The sequence below is a fragment of the Pundamilia nyererei genome, unplaced genomic scaffold, assembly GCF_000239375.1.
Source record: "Pundamilia nyererei isolate P.nyererei 1_Seehausen unplaced genomic scaffold, PunNye1.0 scaffold00336, whole genome shotgun sequence".
In the NCBI taxonomy this organism is placed as follows: Eukaryota; Metazoa; Chordata; class Actinopteri; order Cichliformes; family Cichlidae; genus Pundamilia; species Pundamilia nyererei.
Window position 1 is genome coordinate 403019 of NW_005187737.1, and position 21696 is coordinate 424714.

The following is a 21696-nucleotide window of genomic DNA, read 5'->3' on the forward strand; positions in this document are numbered from 1 at the left end:
GTGTGTGTGTGTGTGTGTGTGTGTGTGTGTGTGTGTGTGTGTGTGTGTGTGTGTGTGCGCGCATCTCCAACTTGTTAGAGAAAGGGTGTTTCACTGAGTGGGAATGCCTGGTAGGATGTGTAGGCCCAGGTTGCCATAGCAACCATCTGCTGCTACGCTCGCAAGCGTTCGCCGGCAGCCCACACAGTGTGACATCCAGCAGCAAGCCAGTCTTACAGAGAAAGTAACACTGTGACTGAAAGCTTACATTAAAGAGCCAAAAATAAGCAAACACAAAAAATCCCAAAAAACAGTGAATTAGTTTCACTTCACGTCCACGTAAAGGTGAATTTGTTTAGAAAATGTAAGTGCAATAAATTCTTTAGGAATGCTGCTATAGTGGTGACAGAAGGAGGAGAGGTGTGCAGCATGTGAAACACAGCAGACTTTGGCAGATTATAGAAGGAACAGAAGGATGTAAAGCTGCTTTAAATGTTCAGGATTTGTGAAGTTTGGTAAAGGATGAGGATGGTTAAAGCCGCTCACAGGCAGGCAGCAGGTAAAAGTCAGAGTGTGGTGCGGGCCTAAAGGAGCCGCAGTGTCATCGCTAGGGCCATTGAGTTTAAAAAAAAAACATGGCAGGAAACTGGTGGTGTTTCTTCCACAAAGCTCAGGAATGGATTGCTAATATGTTCTAATTGAGACCATGAATAATTTATCAAGAAAAAAAATTGGCTCACCACTTCAATCTCTTGACTTTCTCTTGTTTAATAATTCTATCTATCTCAAGCAAGTACAGCTTTACAGCACACTATAAAATATGCAAAAAATAAAAATGTATGCACTCTGCATAAATCACACACACAGCACGACATAAATAACACTTTGCTGAGACTTTATGTGGGCTTTCTGACAAATCTAATACAACTCTTGCGAGGGGGCTGGCGGAGGGGTTGGGGCGAAATAAAAGTCTTCAATCCAGAAAACACACGATGGTCATACACAGGATATCAGTTTGTGCGACAAACAATCCAAATGAGGGGCAGGCAAAAGTCAAGCCATATTTAAACAGAAATCATTAATAATCTAACAGGTGGCAAGCAAACAGCTAGAGGCTTATATACTCCACGGAAGCTGATGACTAATTGGAAACAGGTGTTGCAGACTAAACACAGGTCACACTAATGAGGGCAAACCATTAGACAGGAAGTACAACTGACAACAGTGTAAACATACTGACACTGATTAGGTTTTGGAGGACTTGGGTATAAAAGCTAACACCACTCTAACACCATGCAGTTATTGACATTTAACACTATTTTATATATTCATAATATATTCTTCTGAACTATAATTAACAACTTAGTCTGTTCTACTCAAGTGAAGTGTTATAGTTTGTCTGGTGTTACATTAAAAGTGTCCCATCAGCAGTGTTGGAGCCTAGCTTAATGCTAAGCTAGCAGCTGGACCACACAGATGATTCTTGAGTCATGCTAGCTTTTGGTGGGGAAGGGCCACACCATGTGAATAACTTGTTATTATTATTGTTATTGTATGCCCATACGACAGTACTGTTTGGCCTGTTCATGAAACTGGAATGATAAAATGCTTTTATAAGGTGTGATAGGTGCATAAATGCTAACAATAGGTTGTTTTAGCCCATTGGTAGGTGGTTGCTAGGTAACATGATGCTGTTTATAATTCATCATGAACAATTCAGTTTTTGTGGACATATGTGAGATGTTTTTGTTGTGGAATAAAAACGATACCACACCTCATTAAAAACATGTTAGGTACATAAAAGCTAAAAACTGGTCATTTATTCGTTTGTTGCCAGGCAGTGTAGTGACATCATAATATATTATGTGTAATTCTACTGTTGTGGGTATAAATATTACATTAATGCTGTGTAATTAACGTGATATCAAACCTTTCTAAAACGTACTAGATCCTTAAATGCCACTAATAGGTCATTTTGCCTGTTGCTAGGCAACATGATGATATCATAATATCTGATATGGATAAAAACTTGGTAGCCTAAGATGTGCCTGTGTGCCAGATTTGGTTGATTCTTGATGTTGTGGGACTTCATAAGCAAATAGATTATTGTTATCGTTATCATTATTATCAGTAGTAGTCTAACATGTGTTTACTTTTCTTAATAGAGGCTAAAATGGTTCATGACTATTTAATAAAACTAAAGTAAAGACATTTCAAAGCTTTTCCCTTGGTACAAAATGCTAACAACAGCAATTAAAATATGAAACCTAATCACTTTTTACGGGGGCAGAGAGTAAACACATACATCCATCCTCCTACCTTTATCAGGGTCACAGGGGTTGGAGTCTAGCCTGTCTAGAAGAGGTATACACTGGACAGGTTTCCAGTCTGTCACTGGACTGTGAAAGACAGATTATTTATGAACAATTTGTTAATTAATTAACCTAACCACCCTAACTACTACCTCCACACAGAAAGGATCTGGCCACATGATGAATTTGATCCCAGGACATCCCCGCTGTGTGGAAACAGTGCTAACCTCCTTGGTACTGTGCTGCTGTATCACAATCTGCTTCTTTAAACTTCTGTCCTTAAAAAAAAAAATCATGATTTGAAGTTTGAAATTTGAAATATTTGACAGGAACAGCTTGTCTGATTTGTTTTTTTCTCTGGTTGCATCTGTCTTGCAGATGCAGGAGGTGGGCAGTTCCCAGCGAGGCTCTCAGCGGGCCTTCAGCGTCCTGGATCGTTTGCTGCTCACACATCCTGTGTGGCTGCAGCTGTCACTCAACCAAGAAGCTGCCCTCTACATCCTGCTCAGAGAACCTGTCGGGGTGAGGAACTATCAATCATATTACTCATACTATTTAATCAGGTAAAACAATAATGAATAATCTTTTGTGCATACCAATGAACTGGATGGTTACATATGTAACTAAAAAAGCAGGATTTTGTAAAATCTTACGTGGATATGATTCCTGGCTCTCCCTGCTTTAGCTTCATATTTACTGAGGGTGGTCTAAATGTCCTCATCTAATTAACATCATCATCTAAGTACCACCAATCAACCTATTCATGCCAACTGCAATTCTCCACTAATTAAAATGAAATGTGTTTGATTGAAAACCATGAAAATTAACCTTAATCATGAAGTGGACATCAGCTCCTAGACCTGAGAAAACTAAAAAAATGTTCTGTTCTTATTTTCGGTGATTTTTTTTTTGTGCTTACAGACATTTCTAGTGCGCAAATGCAGCTCTACCCAGAGGAAGGTGCTGTGTTTGAGGGTGACAGCGGACAGAAGTGCCTCCTCTGTTAAGGAGTGCTTCATCTGTGAGGAGGACTCCAGTGAGTATAAAACAAGCTAAATTATCAGCCAACTGCAGTTGAAGCAATACACATAACACTCAACACATCCACAGCTGCCAAGAGTCAGGCTGAGTGAGATCAGGGGCGAGGGGATGTGGGGGAGAGGGCTTGTGGTGGAGTACAGCAGGGTTGGACTCTTATTTTTTAGAAATTACCTACACAGCCACTAAGTTGTCATCTTTGTACCTCTAAAAAAAAGACCATGTCAGGCTTGTTTTTACGTCTTTTTAGATGTGCACAAACGAAATTAACTGATAATTATTTCATCATATCACATGTAATATTCAAAATTAGCCTTTTTATAAAACATAATGATCTGTTGTGAGGGCCTGGGGCAGGTGGAGGTATGCACTGGAATGAAAGACAAAAGAGAATACATGTGTGAATGAGAGGGAGACAGGTGGAAACGTGAACATGCAAGGAGCAGAGGACGTAAAGAGGGAGGAGTTTAAATAAAGCAACAGAAAAAGCAATAGGAGAGTGAAGGGAGGGGTGGAGGGAGACGGGTGTCTTGGTGATTTGTGACAGAAGGATAGCAGCAAGAGTAAGAGGGAAGGTTTACAACAAGATGTATGGTTTGGAGACAGTGGCACTGACAAAAGCACAGGAAGCAGAGTTGAAAATGTTAAGATAGACAAGCACGAGACGGTTTGGATGTGTGCTGAAGAAGGATAGTATACAATGTTGAATATAGAGCTGCTGGACAGGAGGAAAAGAGGAAGACCTCAGAGGAGGTTCATGGCTGTAGTGAAGAAGGACATGTTTGAAGTTGGTGTGACAGAATATTGGGTTAGGGTGAGATGGAGCTAAAAAAAAATTGAAGTAGGGACCCGTAATGGAGCAGAAAGGTGGTACAATGATACAAATCATTGCTACTTCAAAAACTTCAAACTTCAAAAAGCAATAAACGAGAAAACTTTTTACTTTACACATCAATCTGTTAAAAAGAGCAAAACAAATGGCTTTACAGAGGATGGCTGCACTGCTCTCTGAGATGCTCGAATGGATCATGCTGCTGTTGAATGCAGCAGATATTCAATAAACTCAGAGAAAAGTTCATTAAATAAATCCAGTAATCAAATAAATCAATAAAACAAAGTAAACTTTAGTTTCTGTTAAAGGCTTGTCAGAAATGGATTACATGTATTACTGGTGAAGGTCAAACCTGCTACAAACTCATCACAGTGATTTTCTGCTCTCTTGTAGAAATTTCAATGTGTAATAGATGAAAAATGTAGAGTCGAGTAAACAAGGCAAAACTCAACATCCACGAAAGTCGATCTGTGATGTTGGTGAAGTTTGGCGAAGTGTGCATCCACTAACTAAACAAACTAAACTGCAGTCTGGTGCTTTCTGTCATGTTGGTGTTCAGACTGTCGAGAGAAAGCCTGTTTAACATGGATTACTTTTCATAAAGGCTTCTTTTCGTGGCTTCCTCTTAATTATTGGAGCGAGATTTGTTTTGACAGCATGAGAGTGTGAGACAGACTGAAAACAGGTGTCTCATGTCAAAAGTGTGAGAGTTGACAACCCAGTCAGCGTTTGTGGCGCAGCGCAGCTCAGACACTCTCTCGGTGAAGTGATGTGGGCCGGAGAGGATGGGTCCTCCAGATTTTTTTTTGCAACTGGCACATTTCCTGTTAAAGCTGAACGAGTGTCCCACTGCTCCCATTAGCTGTCAATCAAACTCTGTCTGTGTATAACCAGCGTTCGCCTTGGAGAGCTCAGCACTCAGCTTCCCTGACTTGTGTCGACTGGTGGCCTTCTACTGTATCAGCAGGTAATAATATTATAACTGATAATAAATCTCAATCATTCTTCTTGCTAACATTCAACCTCACTGGCCTATGCAGAGTCCTCACTTCACTATGGATGGCCGAATGCCCAAATCGTATTTCTTAACAGAAGTGGCAGATCTCCCCTATTGCCTTTGCACCTAAATGGGAGCAAAGTCTTTGCACGCTGGGTCCTAAATCTTCTTCTGCATCTTGATGCCCACTGGTTTTTAAAACCAGTTTTATTCCCGTAATTTTTAGCTGTCCACAGACTTCCTTGCATGTAGTAAAATTGACTGTATCTAGTTTTAACTTTCTGATCTCACATATCGTCAAACTTGAACTCTTCTTTTTCTTTGATCTGCAGGGATGTGTTGCCTTTGCCTCTGCAGCTACCTGATGCCATCGTTAGAGCGTCAACACACAGGCAGCTGGAGGCCATCTCACACATGGGACAAGGTCGGTCACTGGTGGCCTCTTTAAAAAATAAACTGCAGCAGCAGGTACATTCGCTTGCTCCAAATAAAAAGTGTTACTTAACGTAGATCAGCATTTTTGGGTCAGCCTGTCTAATTGTCTAAATTGCCTAAATACTTCAGCCCAACAGAGCTGCTACCATAAGGTATTTCCTATTTGTCCTACTCTCTCATAATTCACTAACCAGAGGTGGGGGTGGGGCTGTTGAGGGTTTTTTCCCCCTTTAACACTGAACCTAAATGAGATTTAAGGACTTTAAAGATGTGTTCAGGACGAGATCGCTGACAGAAAACCAAAGTTTGAGAAAATGAGAGAGTAAAGTAATAGCTGACTAAAGTGGTGGCTGCCAGCTTGCGTCTATTTTTAAATGCGCGGCATGCTTCTGTAGTGCAGTGGGGTGTGACTTCATTGCGAAAAGTGATAACCAGACTCTTTCTCATCATGCTTCTCCAAAATCAGTCTGCTTCTGGATCAGCTTGCAGTAAAAAACACAGGTTAATGTTGTGTGTTGTGCTGTGTATTGTTTTAGTTTTCAAGCAGGTGAAACATTAAAAAATGGGAACGCTGTTTAAACACTTGTAAAATAAAGTACAATAAAGACTTACTCAAATATTTAAGTTATCTCCCCTCTCCTGGTTTTTCAATTAGACTTCTGGAGTTCACCGAGTGCTTCAGACATCCAAAATGGACCGATGGAGCCAGTTGCATCCACCAGTCAGGCCCAGACTGGGGTCCAGGACCGATGTCCCCTGCTGTCAAGGGGCACACAAGGCAAACTGTGCTTCATTAACCCGCTCTTTCTGCAGCTGGAGGTTTGCAAGGTTAGTTGCTTAGAAGCTTTCTCTGAGACCTTTCAAGGACACCCGTTGGTGCTTTTCTGGCCTCTACAAGTGCTCTAAATCGAAACGTCCCTGCAACTGATAAATAACTACACCCTGCACTTTACTCTTATAGATAATCACTTATAGAAAAATAAACAGTTCATCAATCTACCCTTGAATCCATTTCCTCCCTTTTTACAGCAGCAACAGCTCACAAACCACAGTGCCTCCAACAAACGGCACCGCTTCAAGCGCAGCATGCGGCTCCGGCTCTCTGAGTCCTCCATGAATCTGTCCCTCGAGGGGGTTGGTTCCTACTCACCTCCCCTTTCGGTTGAGCAACCTGGTGGGTCAGAAAGGCTGAACAAGACCAACGACAACCCACAGAGGAGAGTTCACGCCGGTGCAGGCGTCCTGAGGAGAACTCCTGCTGTTTCACCTGGATCTGCTGAGGAGGATGACCTGATGTCTGTCTATGTGCCACAAGTAATAAGAGTCAGGATCTTTATTTGCACGTCAAAGCATGCTTATACTGATACGGATATGTGAGCACACCTCCTTTCTGTCTTGATTTATAGTAAATATGTCGCTTTTCACATCATGCAATAACTTCTCCTCTCTTCAAGACATCTCCCAAGGTGGAGGAGCCTCCGAAGCCAAAGCCGTCTGGCTCAGCTGAGGAGCCAGGCATCGAGGTGGCACTTCTGGCCATGGAGCGCCGCCCGGCTCCATCTTTGGCTGAGCTCGACAGCAGCAGTTCCTTCAGCAGTATGGATGAGGACCATGACTCAGACACGGAACCTGAAAGCATGTCCCAAACCCAAATGCACGCCTACCATCGCCCGCCACTCTTGCGCTCTCGAGGTCGCGGCGGGCTGCACCGCATGAGCGAGGCATTTGTGTGCTTCTTTGCACCAGACAAGCGGCTCACCCGGCTGGTGGAAGAGCTGTCCAGAGACAGGCGCTCAATCTTCGGGGGTATCATTCAGGACTTCCTCCTAGAGCAGAGAGAGGTGCTCAAATCCCTGACGTCTTCGCCTTCGGCATCGTCCTCATCACGCGTGACCTCCGTGCAGCTTCTGCAGGGTCTGCGCCTCTTTCTGTCCCAGGCAAAGTGTTGCCTGCTGGACAGCGGAGAGCTGGAGCCTCCCATTGAAACCCTGGTGCCAGAGAACGAGAAGGGTAAGCAAATGCAAACATAATTAACATGCAAATACACTCTGATATGAAACACGGTGCATTTAAAACATAGTTTGATCTGTGTTTTTGAAATTTCTCTAAGCTGGAGCTGGAGCAGGTTTATTAGCAGAATCTTATTCCATTGAGGAACATTTAGTTTTTACTTTGTTACACAAATTAAAATAACTGGAATTCAACATGAAGTATTTTTTAGTTCAGTTTCCTCCTGAGGGTGTTTTGTGGTGTCCTGATGGTTGCTTTGAGTGGCCTCTGTGGATCCGAATTGTTTTGAGCTCATTGCACAGATTGAATGTTGTTGTAGAGAATTTGAGGTGAAGTCAGTTCTCATAGTTCGAGCTGAAGACGTGAGCATTGTCCTGCTGGCCTTGCTTTGTGCTCTTGCCATGGTGGGGTATTCCTAGTCGCACGATCTGATATCGTCATGTTGGTGTTGTTCCCAGATCAACATAGTAAATGTTGTTCCAGGATCAACATTGCAAGTGACCAATCAGAATGTTGTGACGTCATACTTTTGCGACTTCGGGAAAAACCGCCATAAAACAAAAAACTGTACTTAAGCTGCGAGAAACCGCCTCTGTCCGCCGATCAACGGACCCTGACCCTGACCCTTTAATAAACAGTAAGCAGAATTGATATTGTCCTTGCAACATTGGAATTTCATAAATGCACGAATGGCTTGGCGCGCCAAAGAATAACGTCACAACAATGTGATTGGTCACTTGCAATGTCGATCCTGGAACAAAATAGTAAATGTTGTTCCAGGAACAACACCAAAACAACGATATCAGATCATCCATTCCTAGTCTGCTAGACCTGTGCCATTTTTTTCTATTATCTGGATTCACTTATTCTTACACTGGCGATCAGGATAAGCAATCACACGAAGGTCGTTATCAGCTCAATGAGTTAAACCAGGCTTTATCAATCTAGCTACAAGTGTGTTCACAGGAACGGGTTGGTGTTGGCAGCATCCTGCTGATCATAATCATGGATAACAGTGCAGGCAGCAGAGTGGAGGATTTTTACGAAGGAAGATAAAAGTACAATATTACAAAAAAACATATGAAGAGGTTACACACACAATATGGGCTGAAAGTGACACAGCTGCTACAGACAAATCAGCCATGTGTGTGTGTGTGTGAGAGAGATAGAGGACAAACTCTGTACGGTAGTTTAGGATTAAAAGTAAGTAAAGAGTGACAATATTCACAAAGTTTAATCTATTTAAAGACACGAAGGAGAGCCCATCTGCGTGGGTTAACAGACTTCTCAATATCACAACTTTATCACCTGCTGCTCCAAAGGGGTTTAATGTTCTCTGAGCAAGTAAAGAAAAAATGCGGCATGAATTTGATATAAAGTCCACAAGTATACATCCGTTTCCCATTTCAGAATCATATCCTGATGCTTATAGAGCAATAAAATTGATGAAAAATTGTAGTCAGTTTTAAAAGAAAGAGTCTAAGAATCTGTATCAGTTACTGAAACACAGAGACTTCACGCTCTATTAAAAAACTTTAGACCCTCCAACTGTCCACAAACAGAGGTCTGAAGGATCTTCCAGGAACGGTGATGCTATTTTCCAGAGAACTGATTGGCTGTGATTTCATACATGATGATCCCCCATGTGGAGATAAAGCCACACACCCTTATTAGAAGAGGGCCTCAAAAACTCACAAAACATCCATATAAAGGCTAAATTTCCTTTTAGTGAGATGATCAGTGTTATCCATTCAACTGTGAGTCTTTTCAGTGCTGTAGTTGGTACTGCACTGCTGGTCCTCTGCTTCTATAGCGTGGTCATTTTGTCAATAATCTGATTGGTGTGGATGATCCTCCCCACCCCTCCCCCCTGGCAGCCCCGCTCCGATTGGACTGTTCAATCCTTTCACTTCCTTAGCATGTATCTTCAAAAGCGCTTCACACCTCAAAGCAAAACTAAACAGTTAAACATGATTGTACGACATTCAGTATCTTTCAGTTTGAGCCACAGAGGAGCTCAAAGTAAGTTTGCTTCGCCGAGGGAAGGATTCGATCAAATTTAGCTGACTGTGCTGGATCACAGTCTGAGCACAATATCCTCACCACCCTTTCTCATATGAATGCTTGATTGGTTTATCACATTTAAAAAAGGAGGCGATGGTGAGTGCACCGAGGGACCGAGGAGAGATAGAAATGTGTAAAACAAAGCAAAAAAAACCAACAAACTGTACTATTAGAAAACAGTGATTCAATAGACACTGTGCCAGAGGATGCAGGTCTGTGGAAACAGACAGCCTTTTCTGATAAATGGTGGGCTGCTCGGGCTCCAGTGAAAGGCACTGTCAACACAAAGTAGTTTGCGTAGGGGGGCGGTTGGGGGGGTAGAGTCTCATTCAGTGGAGCTCATATTGTCTCTGGTATTTAGAAAATAGCATTAGGAAAGCCCGGCCCGACGCGCCTGCACTCACATCCATCGCATTCAAAGCGGGACTCGTCTCATTATTGTAAAGACATCGCAGGGTGTTACTCTGGAAGCATTCTAGTTAGATCTTTTGACACGCTCCTCTGCGTAGGTTTGGTCGTGTTTGGACTGCTTTGTGTGTGGCCGAGCGTTTGCGCGTGTGTGCGTCTGCGCTCGCAGGTGCGTGTGCTTGTGTGTAAATGTGTGATGACGGATGGTTGCCTGGCTTCAGAGGCTTCAGGGGAGAGCGGTCGGCCGTTGCCTTCCGTCCTCCCTTTCCTTCCTTCCTTCCTGCGCTGCGATTTTGATTTATCTCGCTTTGCGTCGGTGGGAGGCATTTGCATTTTTTTTTTCTCCCCCTCGTTTATCATAAAAAGATATCACAGTCCCACGCTCACTTGAAGAGCAGCACGATTCAGAGGAGGGTGGGAGGGAGAGATCGAAATAGGCAGGTTACTTTGAAAATGTAATCAGTTACTGAACTGTGAGTAACAACTCAAAAAATAAAAGGGAAAAAAAGAGAGAAAAGAAAAAGTCAGCTTTTTTTCTGTACCTTGGTTGTAATCACATTACATGTAATCTATTACTCTCCAGAGCTGTGTGTGTGAGAGAGAGAGAGAGAGATGGAGCAGAGAGGGAGGTGGATAAACAGAGACTAGAGGGTGGGAATGATTGATCACAAGGGGGAGTGCTATAGTGAGGTAGATGGGGGAGATGTTCAAGGATTATGCAGCAGGGAAACATGAAGCATGGAGAGGAGGGAGTGGAGGATATTGATGATGAGTGGAAAAACAGTGTGCACTGGAGAATTGTTACCCACTTAGTCAGGACTGCCCACTGACTGCAGGAGAACCACCGAGTGTGTGTTTTTTACACGTGTAAGGGAAGGCTCGCATGTGAACCGTTACATGTACACGAGTTCACTGTTGTCACCCCAAAACAAAATGAAAAACAAAAACAAAAAAAAACAAAAACACACTCCTGAGCTTTTCAGAGGATGAGAAAATGTCATTTCTAATTACATGATCAGCGAGGTTTAAACGGGTCGTTTAACATTTGCAGAAATATGCTCGTTTCTTCATTGGAGGCAGGTTTTAAAGCGTCTTTTATCTTTAGGGGAATGTAAGTGAGGACCTGCTGAACAGAAAGCTAAGGTTTACCCTTATTTCAGTTCTGTGACATCTGTGAAGCACTTCTCTAAGAATTGTGGGTAAGCAGGCGAGACTAGAGCGAGGAGGGAGCCAGGTTTGTGCAAGCGAGGTGGAAAATTGGCTGGGAGATACAAAGGAGTTCCCAGAAAAACTAACAAAGATGAGAAAGTATAGCTTATGCCTGCTGCTAGTTAGAGCCACTATTGTAGTTTCTGGGATCCCTAGTTTATGTAATGAATACACAGTATTGCCAGAAGTATTCATTCACCCATCCAAATCATTGTTCAAATTAAATCCATGACCACAGGTGTTTAAAATCGAACACCTAGGCCTGCAGACTGCTTCTACAAGCCGTGATAGGACGTCACCTGTGCAACCAGTCCAGTTAATAAATTTCCTCACTGCTGTTAGTGGTATTATAAGTGGAAGCGATTGGGAACGACAGCAACTGAGCCATGAAGTAGTAGTCAAAGGTTCAGTCGCATAGGAACGCGTAATGCTTCAGCACATCAACACGTCCAACATTTTGGACAGTTAAATGTTCCCAACCTTGGCAGCAGTTTGGGGATGTCCCCTTCCTGTTCCAACATGACTTTGCACCACTACACAAGACAAGGTCCATAAAGACATGAATGAATGAGTGTGCTTTGACAGAACTTGACTGACTTGCACAGAGTCCTGACCTCAGCCCCAAAAAACACCTTTGGGATGAATTAGATTGGAGACTGAGAGCCAGGCCTTCTCGTCCAACATCAGTGTCTGACCTCACAAATGCTCCTCTGGAAGAATGTTCAAAAATTCCCACAAACACTCCTAAACCGTGTGGAAAGACTTCCCAGAACAGCTGAAACTGTTATAGCTGGTATTATTATTAATTATAATGATACTATGCAATCAAAACTGCCAGGATGTTTGCCATAAATTATGGAAACTTGTTTCTGCCACTAAAAAGACTCAAAAATTCGATTAAATCTAAAGTTTCAATTTTGAGATAAAATCTCAATTTCTTTTGATTTAGCTCTACCTGCTAATAATTTGTAACTTTCAATGATGGAAATAAGCGTTCACAATAAATTGTCAAAAGGTTGTAGATCGTCTTTTGTTTGTTTGTTTTTTTTATCTTTTTTACACGGCATCTCACCACCTTCAGTCTTGCCAGGCTTTAACACGCCCAAAGCGATGAGAGATGATCGAAATGACAGTCTAGACATTTTTTTCTTGGAGCAGTTATGTGCTGCTGTAACGATGTCTTGACCAAGAATAGCAGGCACAAATCCCAGTCTCAGTCTGCAGCCAGAGGAGGACTGCTGATCACTTTGATTTGTGTTACCTTGAAACGATTCCTGTGTCTCTGCAAAGGTTTGTGCTCTGAGAAAAGGGTTAATGGAAAAACTGTGCCGGGAGGTGAACTGCAGGGAGGGTCGCTTTCAGGTTAATGTGACCATGCAAAATAGGAGCTGTTTCTACAAACACTCACTCTGCACTACAGCAGAAGAGTTTGAACAACATTTCACTCAGCAATAATCTCCCGAATCCAAAGCACATCTGATTTTATATGATGTGAGGCAAAACAGAAAGCACACAGTCAAGTACAGTACGCTCTGTAAGTAATGTGTGTTAGTAGTTAAACCTTTTAAGGCTGTAATTTGTGTTTCTGTGGATCGCTCCATTAAGCGTACTTTGTCAGATCCATTGCTATCTGAATTATTATTTTCCTCTAAATGAAGGTTCTAAATAAATAATCTAAATAAAAATTTGAAACCAGACAATGGGACTTGACACAGCGTGGGCGAGATCATTAAAAAAAATCAAGCCAATGTTATTTGTTGGAATTTTTTTTATGTATTTTCATATATTTGTCTGTTTTCTGAAGGTAATTTTACTTTATGTGCACTTTATCGCAGGTCACTGGATGATGGCTGAGTATTTGAGAGCAGTAATCGTTAAAATAAATGTAGATAAAATGTTACGGTCCCTAATGGTCCCCCGCCCCCCACTTAGACATTTCCAGGATTTTGTAAATGGAGTGGCAGTGGGCTGGGATGCAGAGCCAGCCGTGGGGTCTCATGGGAAATCAGGAACAAATACTAAACCGAACCACTTGAAAATTGGTTAAAATTTCAGCAAGGTTAATGAGGTCATTATTTTAATTGATTTCATTAATCCATTAGCATCAGGATTGTTACTGCGCTGCAGCATGGGTGTTGATACCGTACAGGGAGGCAGCACTGAAGCACAAGACTCAGGTGTGAAGTAAAAAAAGTTCTTCTATTGACTAGTGAGCATAAAGAACAGTGTCTCAAATATGCTTTCTTTTAAGTTCACTTTTGCAACGTTTATTTTACTGAACTGTGGTTTTATCTTGCTTGTTGTGCAAAGCACATTTACTTTTAACCTTGTGGCTTTTAAATGTGCCATAGAAAACAACTGACATTGGCATTTATCTAGAAATATTAAACTGAATAAATTATAACATTTAAAGCTCATATACAGCCCTGCCTTTGCAGATTTATTGTGTGAAAAGTGAAACTGCATGAGAATTTATACACAATCTTGTGATGAATAGTTGTTTTACAAAGTGGAAAAAAGAATTTAGATATTTAACCTAAGTAACAGTTATAATCCCATTTAACTAGCTTAATAGTTCAAATATATGTAAAGTACCTGAAGTAAATGTACTAATGATGTTTTGGGGTTATAATTATTGATTTACTGATGTGTGAATCTCTTTAATTTGCAAAATAAGAAGTAACGAAAGCTTTAAAAACAAATGGCGTATGAAGTGGAATAATTGCATTCCAAGTATAGAATACATGGAAATATTTAAATGTAGTACAAGTACATTAAATCTACGTGAAGTACTTGAGTAAATGTACTCAGTTACATTCCTACTAGTCCTATCTGTGCTCTCATCCAGTGGTATCAGGAACTACAAGATTAACATTCCTGTGGTGGGGGAATCACATTTTGAGGGTGGGCTGGTGCCCACCCATGCCCACCTTCTAGACACGCCTCTGCAGAAGACCAAACCACAATATAGGAGGGGGAGCCAATTTTTTAATTGTATTTTTATTGTTTAAATATAAAATTACCTGAAGAATTTTGAGTGGTTGTTGTTATATTTATAGTTATATTTACAGTGATGCACAGTGGAACAACACTGTTCCTCACCCAAAAAGGTGATTACGTCATTTGGAAGAAGGTGCGGCCCCAAGATCCTCTTCTAGAGACGTACCTTTGTTTTAATTTCCATGGGTGCTTCTCAAAATGCAGGACAGAATAAAAACTGGAAAAAAAGCTTTTCTTCTGCTTTTTCTTAATTTAAAAGGAATTTCATGCATTATGAAAAGTGTTGCTGCAGACCTTTCTGTGTCAGTATTTCCCAGTTGCACAAAACACAAAAATTAGTTCCCTTCCATCCTTGTGCATCAGTTTGTCAGAATAAATGCTGGTTTTCCCGAATAACAAGCCCCTCCCCTTTTTCGCAGACCTGGCGTTGGAGCGCTCCATGTTCTCCTGTGTGCTCAGGCCTCTGAGGTCCCACCTCGAGAAAGCCCTGGTCGCTTTGCACAATCAGGACGGCTCCACCCAGCGTCTCACCCAGAACCTGCTCCGGCTGAAAGGGGACGCCACCATGGAAAGGCTCGGTGTTCGGACGGGCGTTCCAGACAGCCGAGAGGTGGAGAGGGTGAAGCAGAAACTGGTCCTGATGCAGCGGACGCACTCGCCCATCGACAAGGTGCTGCTGCTGCTCCAAGTGTGCAAGTGTGTGCACAAGGCCATGGGGTCCTTACACGGTGAGACTGCTGGATGCTGCACAGACAGAAACACGGGTAGCCAGAGATGGAGTCACTTCAGCTGGAGTTTTATGTGGATTTATGATGTTTTTAGTTAAAGATCAAGTTTGAGACTGGAGACTTTTCACTTTCTGTAGCGTTTACAGATAAAGGGCTTTGTCGCTGCTGCTTGTGATCCTGGCTGTAAAAAAAAAAAAAAAAGAAAGACGAAAAAAATGAAGGTCAGGCGTCTCTGCAGAGCCATTCTTCACTGTCAAAACCTTCATATTTCAAACTGTATCTGTGTGGGCAGCAGCGCAACCTGCTTGCTTTTGTACACTTGTTTATTTGGTACAATGTTCATTTCAAGCTGTCAGAAAGAACGATGACAGCCTCTTCTTTTCCTTTCCTTCTCTTAATATATATGCAGGACAGGAAGTTAGCTGGGACGACTTCCTGCCGTCGTTGTCTTATGTGATCGTGGAGTGTAACAAGCCTCACATCCTCATAGAGGTGGAGTACATGATGGAGCTGCTGGAGCCCTCATGGCTCGGAGGAGAGGGTAGGTCCTAAACTGTGGCATCGGTCGCACCGCAACACTGTATCAGGTCGTCCCAGGATCTCTTTGGTACAACAGCCATCATTAAACCTCTGTTACTGTGCAGCGCAGGAGCAGCTATCACAATAGTTTTGTTACATTTGCTGTCTTTGTTTTGGGACAGCACAGTGCTGAGTCAGGTTATTTTTAATCACCGTCTGTAATAGCCAGACAACATAAACATTTGATGATATAACAATCAAAAGTAATTTATGGGCCAAAGGCCAAATAGGACCAAATTACCTTCTCAGGTGCTTTTGATTCCTCTGAGTTTGGGGGTCAACCATCCAAAGCAATAAACAATGCACGAGAGAGATAAAAAAGAGAGTGTAGGTAGGGTGGCGGGGATGGAGACAAGTCTCAGGGGTGATTTATGACAGAAGGATGGCAGCATGAGTGAAGGTTTACAAAATGGGAGTGAGATCTGCTGTGATGTATGTTTTGGAGACGGTGGTACTGACAAAAAGACAGGAGACCGAGCTGGAGATGAAATGAGTAGATCAGAGCGACGACGCAGGTTGAGCAGTTTGGAGAGAAAGTTAGAGAAACAAGGGTCAGAGGGTTTGGACATGTGCAGAGGAGGAAGAGTGGATATATTTGACAAAGGATGTTGAAGGTGGAGTTGCCAGGCAGGAGGAGAAGAGGAAGAGCACAGAGGAGATTCATGGGTGTAGTGAATGAGGAGTGTTGGTGTGACGGAGGAGGATAGGGTGAGATGGAGGCAGATGACCCGCCGCAGCATCTCATAAAGGAAGCAGCTGAAAGAGGAAGAAGAAATCAAATTGTATCCAGACTGGAATATTTTTAAGTGCAACCTTAAACTGTTTTTAAAAAGGTCATTGACAAATGATTTGGTGTTTTTTTGTTGTGTGAAGCTTTTCTTATGTGTTTTTGATGGCAATGCAAATTAGTCTAACAAACACTGTGCTGTTGGACTTCTACTAATACTACATACCTATTCCCATATAAAGAAAAGTGACTTTAATGAATAAATTCGATTAGTAGAAATAAAACACTGATGCAAAACTTTTGTAGATACTTGGATGTATTTGACAATCAAAAATCGTCAGGGATGCAGGAGAGAGGACACAAGTGTGAAAATGGGAAAGGAAGACAAACAGGAATTAAAACCAGAAGAGACACACAAAAAAAGCTAACCTTTCAATCTAAAACAGGAAGTTAAAGATGAAAAACTAACAAAAGACAGAAAGAAGGAACACAGGTACCAGATATTATGAAGGTTTATGACAGCTAGTTAATTTTTTTCCTGGTTTCAAAAATACACATTTTCAAATATTACCACAAATCTGCGTTTGATGATTCACATTTTACTCGCTTTTTGTCTTAAAATTGCACTGACTGTTCATAATCTACTCTGTCTTATTTGTATTTTGGTAGCTGTTACTACATTATTATTATATTATTATCCTCTATTATTAATTCGTACCTCTGACTTACACAGGAAGAGTGTAGGAAGTGAATTTAGGAAGTAAATAACAAAAAAAAGAAAAATCTCTTGAAAGCAGAACATGGCAGTGAAGTTTAAGACAATCTTTTTAAGGACAGAGTAGGAGGAAGTACTATGTGATGCAAGATTTAGTCCTGTTTTTACACTCTTTTTCCCTCCTACACCTTTTTCGCCTACAGGTGGCTACTACCTGACCAGCGTGTACGCCAGCCTGCGTCTGATCCAGAGCCTGGACAAGGAGCAGCCGTTCTCGGGCTGCCTGACGCCAGAGGTCCAAGAAGCGCTGAAAGAGTGGAGCTGCAGACGGAGCCGAGAGGCCCAGAGACAGAAAGAGAATCAGCAGAGCCAAGTAGGCGCCGCCTGCTTCGATTGTAGCAGTGCACAAGCCCTAGTAGCATTACATGTGGGTTTGTTGTGGAGTAATGTAGTATACAGCCTTCACACAAACCTCTCTTGTGTGAAATGGTGATTTATGTGTGGACAGCTGCTTATTATGCAGTGAGACAACTCTAATGGGATATTCTGGCCCGTGTGGACGACTTAACGGCAGAAACGGTTTAAAGACATGAAACTAAATCTTACAGGTGGATGAATGACGATCAAAAGAAAAACAAACACATGTGAGGCGGATGTCTTATTTTTTTCTTTCTTTAATCTGTTTTTCTACATGAAGGTTATTACAAACGCAGGGAATTGGATTAAACTGATAATATGGATAAAGAAGCGAATGCTAATCAGTAGTTTTGCAGAAATCTCCTTACAGTTTTGAGCTTTCTTGGATAACTCTGGTCAAGCCTGTAAAAGTGTGGCTTTTTATTCCATTTTTCTTGGGCTGGCTCCATAATGTAGTGGTTTGCACGTTTGCCCAACAAGCAGAAGATCTCTGGTTTGATCCCAGGAGGAGATGCAAATCCCTTTGAGGTTGAATCAGTAGGGGCATCTGGCATAAAGAAAATGTGCCAAATTAAACACGCAGAGCTACCCTGCTGTGGCACCCTGTTGGGAATTAGGGAGCAGCCAAAGTAAGCTTTTATTTTATTCTATACTTCTTGGCAGATTTTCTCAGCCTGATGGGATGCAAGGCGCCTATTCAGACCTCTCGACTGATGTTTTGTGGCATTTAAGTCTGGGATTTGATGGGGTCACTTAGGGACAGGCAGAGAGCTGCTTTGAGGCCACTCCAGAGTGGCTGTTTGGTTATTAGCTTCAAGTCACTGTCATGCTAAAAAGGTGAACCGTCGCCTGTTTGTCAGGTGGTTTATCTCCGTCTCTCTGCTCTGATCAGTCTGCCTTTCCCTCAGCTTGATGCTATTACCAAGCAGTGCCTGGCGTTTCCTGGACATCCACCATTTCACACACGCTGACACTCCAACGGATGGATTCAAGGGGGTTTAGGGGTGTCAGCACGGGGTTTGGTATCTTAACCAAGGATACTTAGACATGTGGCCTGGAGTAGTCAGAGATTAACCCATGGACCTTCTGATTGGACCTGCTGTAACACCTGAGCTACAGCTGCCCAGTGTAAGAAGCAAAGCATCAGACTTGGGTATTAAACAGTCTATCCCCTGCGCGCTCACCAGCACGTCTTAGATTGTAAGAAAGAGGAAGTAATTGTAGGAGCTGCTTGAAGTCTAATTCGCAGCAAGGATGTGGACATTTTATGTCCTGCATCCTGCACGCTCAGTCCTGCTGCTATTTCCAGGTTTAAGAAGACATCGGAGGACAACTATCTCCTGTCCCAATCTTTTTCTCTAAATGTTTTTTGGGGTTATAAGGCTCATCAGAACAGAATATCTATCCATCAAGGTTCCAGTTCAGGATGCTCGGACTGCAGGGCTAACACAGAGAGACAGACAGCTATTCACATTCACACCTATGGGCAACTTAGAATCATCAGTTACGTTAACCCCACTAACTGCATCTCTTTGGACTGTGGGAGGAAGCCAGAGTACCCGGAGAGAACATGCAAACGCCACACAGGTGGGGTCGAACCCAGTGAGGCAACAGTGCTAATCACCACTCCACCATGCCGCCTATCAGACCAGAACATCTTTTACTCAGATGTTCTCAAGCTGCAGGTTTTGTTCTATTTGCAGAGGAGTCTACTTTGGGGTTTTGATTTCACTCCCTTCACCAAGAAACTGTGTGTTTGATTTATCAGTTTGGCAGTTTCAGCATAATTACAGAGTTACTAGAAATAGCTTGTTTAGTAAATGTGAATACTTTCTGGATCTACTCTAGCTTACCTCATACAAGGGCCAAGACAAGTGTTTCCATGCAGCTGCAAAGCTTCTGCATGCTGCTTTGACTAGTGCTGGTGTTGGACAGCAGTATAGCTTTAACCATTTTCTGCACGTTTATGGATTAAACACAAAGCTGCACTCAGAAGCAGGCTACCCTGGCTTCGTCTTTGACTGTCAGAGAATAACAAAGCAAATCATCGCTTGATGGCACCAGTTAAAATCTCTTTTCTTCTGGCAGAACAATCAAAGTCTCTCTCGTATCAAACGTGTGGTCTTTGCAGCTTGGAGCGGCCAGCATCTGCTTAGAACTGTCACAGTGCACTTTGGCACATAAAAATTGCACAAAAGAAGCAAGCGACATCGAAAAAGAGGTGCTAATCCATCCAAAGAGGTCAGATATTACAGCACATTAATTACACTGATGGCAACACAGTGTTGAGCAACATCACACTGTCCTCTATCTGTGACTCTGGCAGGTGGGGTAGAAAAAAAAGGAGCAGTGACCCACATTTGACTCAAAGTTGATTTCGGGCATCACCGCTGAAGCTTCTTGATGAAGTCGGGGACAGAGCTGGAGTTTTTGGAAAGGCGGTTTTTAAATCAGAGGTGAAAGAGCACACCTGGATTTCCCTGTTTTGGTTTTCTGAGTGCAAACACGTTTCAAATTCATTTGGGGGGATTAGTTTTTAGACATTTTTAGAGGTAATCCTCTGATCTGGGGCCGCCGGCTTACGACCGGTCGTGCACTAATGCGTGCTCACACACACACTAACACACACGCACGCTGACTTTTTACCTACACTCTTCTATTATCACCCTGCTGGCCCCACGTTTGTGTAACGGTCCACCAGATGCCATGGAAAACAGGCATTGTCATCCACAACGTTTCTGTCTCGTCACGTGGTTCCTCTCCTGGCTTCAAATAGCCGATCTAACTCACCCGGCAGCCAGATTTTCCACTGACACAGGCGGGGATCAGTGAGCCAAGTGCTATGAAGAAGTGGGCGGTCAGATAACATGAAATTTATTGAGCTGCATCTACCCATCGAAGCAGGCAAACACAATATGCACACGGACAGCGAGGAGCTCAGTGACTCTGTAAGTTCTGATAATGGCTGACCTGTTGATTATATTTGCTACTGACTGCTTTTTCTTTCTTTTTTTCTGCTTCTTTTAAAAGCCACTTATTCTTCTGTGCTGTGTGTGTGTGTTGAGGGAGGCAGGCTGGATGGTTTGTCTGTTTGTGTGTTTCCGTGAGCGACAGGGAAGAGGATTCTCCCTGGTTTCTCAAGGTTGGATGTTTGGTAAAAAGGATTATGTCCCGCATGTTTTCACAGTGTGTGTGTGTGTGTGTGTGTGTGTGTGTGCTTTACAGAGAGTTGTGAGGGCGTCTGTAGGTGGTCGAATCTGACATTATATAATGGCTCAAGTGCCTGAAGAGCAGCGATTGTTGCGATAGACCTGTTAGTTTTGGGTTTGCTCGCTTTTTGCTCTGTGGAAAATGTGAAAAAAGTTTGTGTCTGCTGAGTGGTGGCGGTGGTGGAGGAGAGGGGGGGGGGACTTCAGCAGAGCACCAGAGCAGAGCGAGTTTAATGGATGATATTTGAGTTTGGAAGTGGACTCGCTCGAGTGGATTTATGCCGGGAGTTTGTCAGTGAAGCTGTAACATGAAGCAGAGCAGGGGAAAACAGAGCAGTTTCATGAAGATGGCTTTCGCATAAAGCTCTCGGACCTGCCGGCTGTGTGTGGGAAGCAGGAGCTTTGTTTAAGAGGCATTTTTCTTTCATGAACGTCCTTTTTCTGATTTTTTATTTATTTTTTGGCTCATTTATTGTGGCAGCGTATCAGCCCGTGCTTATACAGTCCTCACTCCTCCTCTGACTCCATCTCTCTCCTCCCCCTCGTTTGCCCTCACTCCATAAGCCTCTTGACCTGTGTTTTGCATAAATACAGTATATATATTCACTCCTTTTCTCTCTCTCCCTCTCTTTCTCTCTTCCTCCCTCCCTCGCTGCCTCCAGAGGTGCGTTCGGATACTGTTCCAGGACGGGGAGCGGAGCGCCGTGCGGACGTTGCAGTGGAGAGCCGGGGAGACGAGCCAGGCCCTGGCGCAGCTGTGTGCCGCCACCTTCGGAGTGTCCGACCCGCAGCAATACACCCTGTACTGGCGCAGCGGCGGCGAGATGAGGGCCCTGCCGCCCCAGGCCCAGCCCCAGGACCTCGCCAGCCACAGCGAGGGAGGCCCCTCGCTCTCCTACCTGAGGACCGACCACGACTTCAGCAAGATGCGGCGGCTCACCAGGGGTGGCGCCGTGGACCTGAGCGAGTCGGTGTGTGAGGAGTGAGTGGGAGGCATAGAGGAGGAAGGAGGAGGAAGGAAGGAAGGAAGGAAGGAA

The 21696-nt window shown here is 43.1% G+C and overlaps 1 protein-coding gene across 2 annotated transcripts in view; it reads left to right on the top strand.

Moving 5' to 3' along the window:
• rin1b (Ras and Rab interactor 1b) overlaps window positions 1-21690 on the top strand; it is a 38757-nt gene extending 17067 nt beyond the window's left edge. For both annotated transcript variants that reach the window (XM_005751981.2, XM_005751980.2), the window contains exons 2-12: window positions 2670-2813; window positions 3213-3327; window positions 5056-5128; window positions 5491-5582; window positions 6249-6421; window positions 6623-6907; window positions 7048-7603; window positions 14704-15012; window positions 15422-15553; window positions 17237-17406; window positions 21322-21690. In XM_005751981.2, the coding sequence (XP_005752038.1) occupies window positions 2670-2813; window positions 3213-3327; window positions 5056-5128; window positions 5491-5582; window positions 6249-6421; window positions 6623-6907; window positions 7048-7603; window positions 14704-15012; window positions 15422-15553; window positions 17237-17406; window positions 21322-21645 (2373 nt within the window). In that variant the 3' untranslated portion in view covers window positions 21646-21690. The remainder of the gene's footprint in view (window positions 1-2669; window positions 2814-3212; window positions 3328-5055; window positions 5129-5490; window positions 5583-6248; window positions 6422-6622; window positions 6908-7047; window positions 7604-14703; window positions 15013-15421; window positions 15554-17236; window positions 17407-21321) is intronic.
• Window positions 21691-21696: the final 6 nt, after the last annotated feature.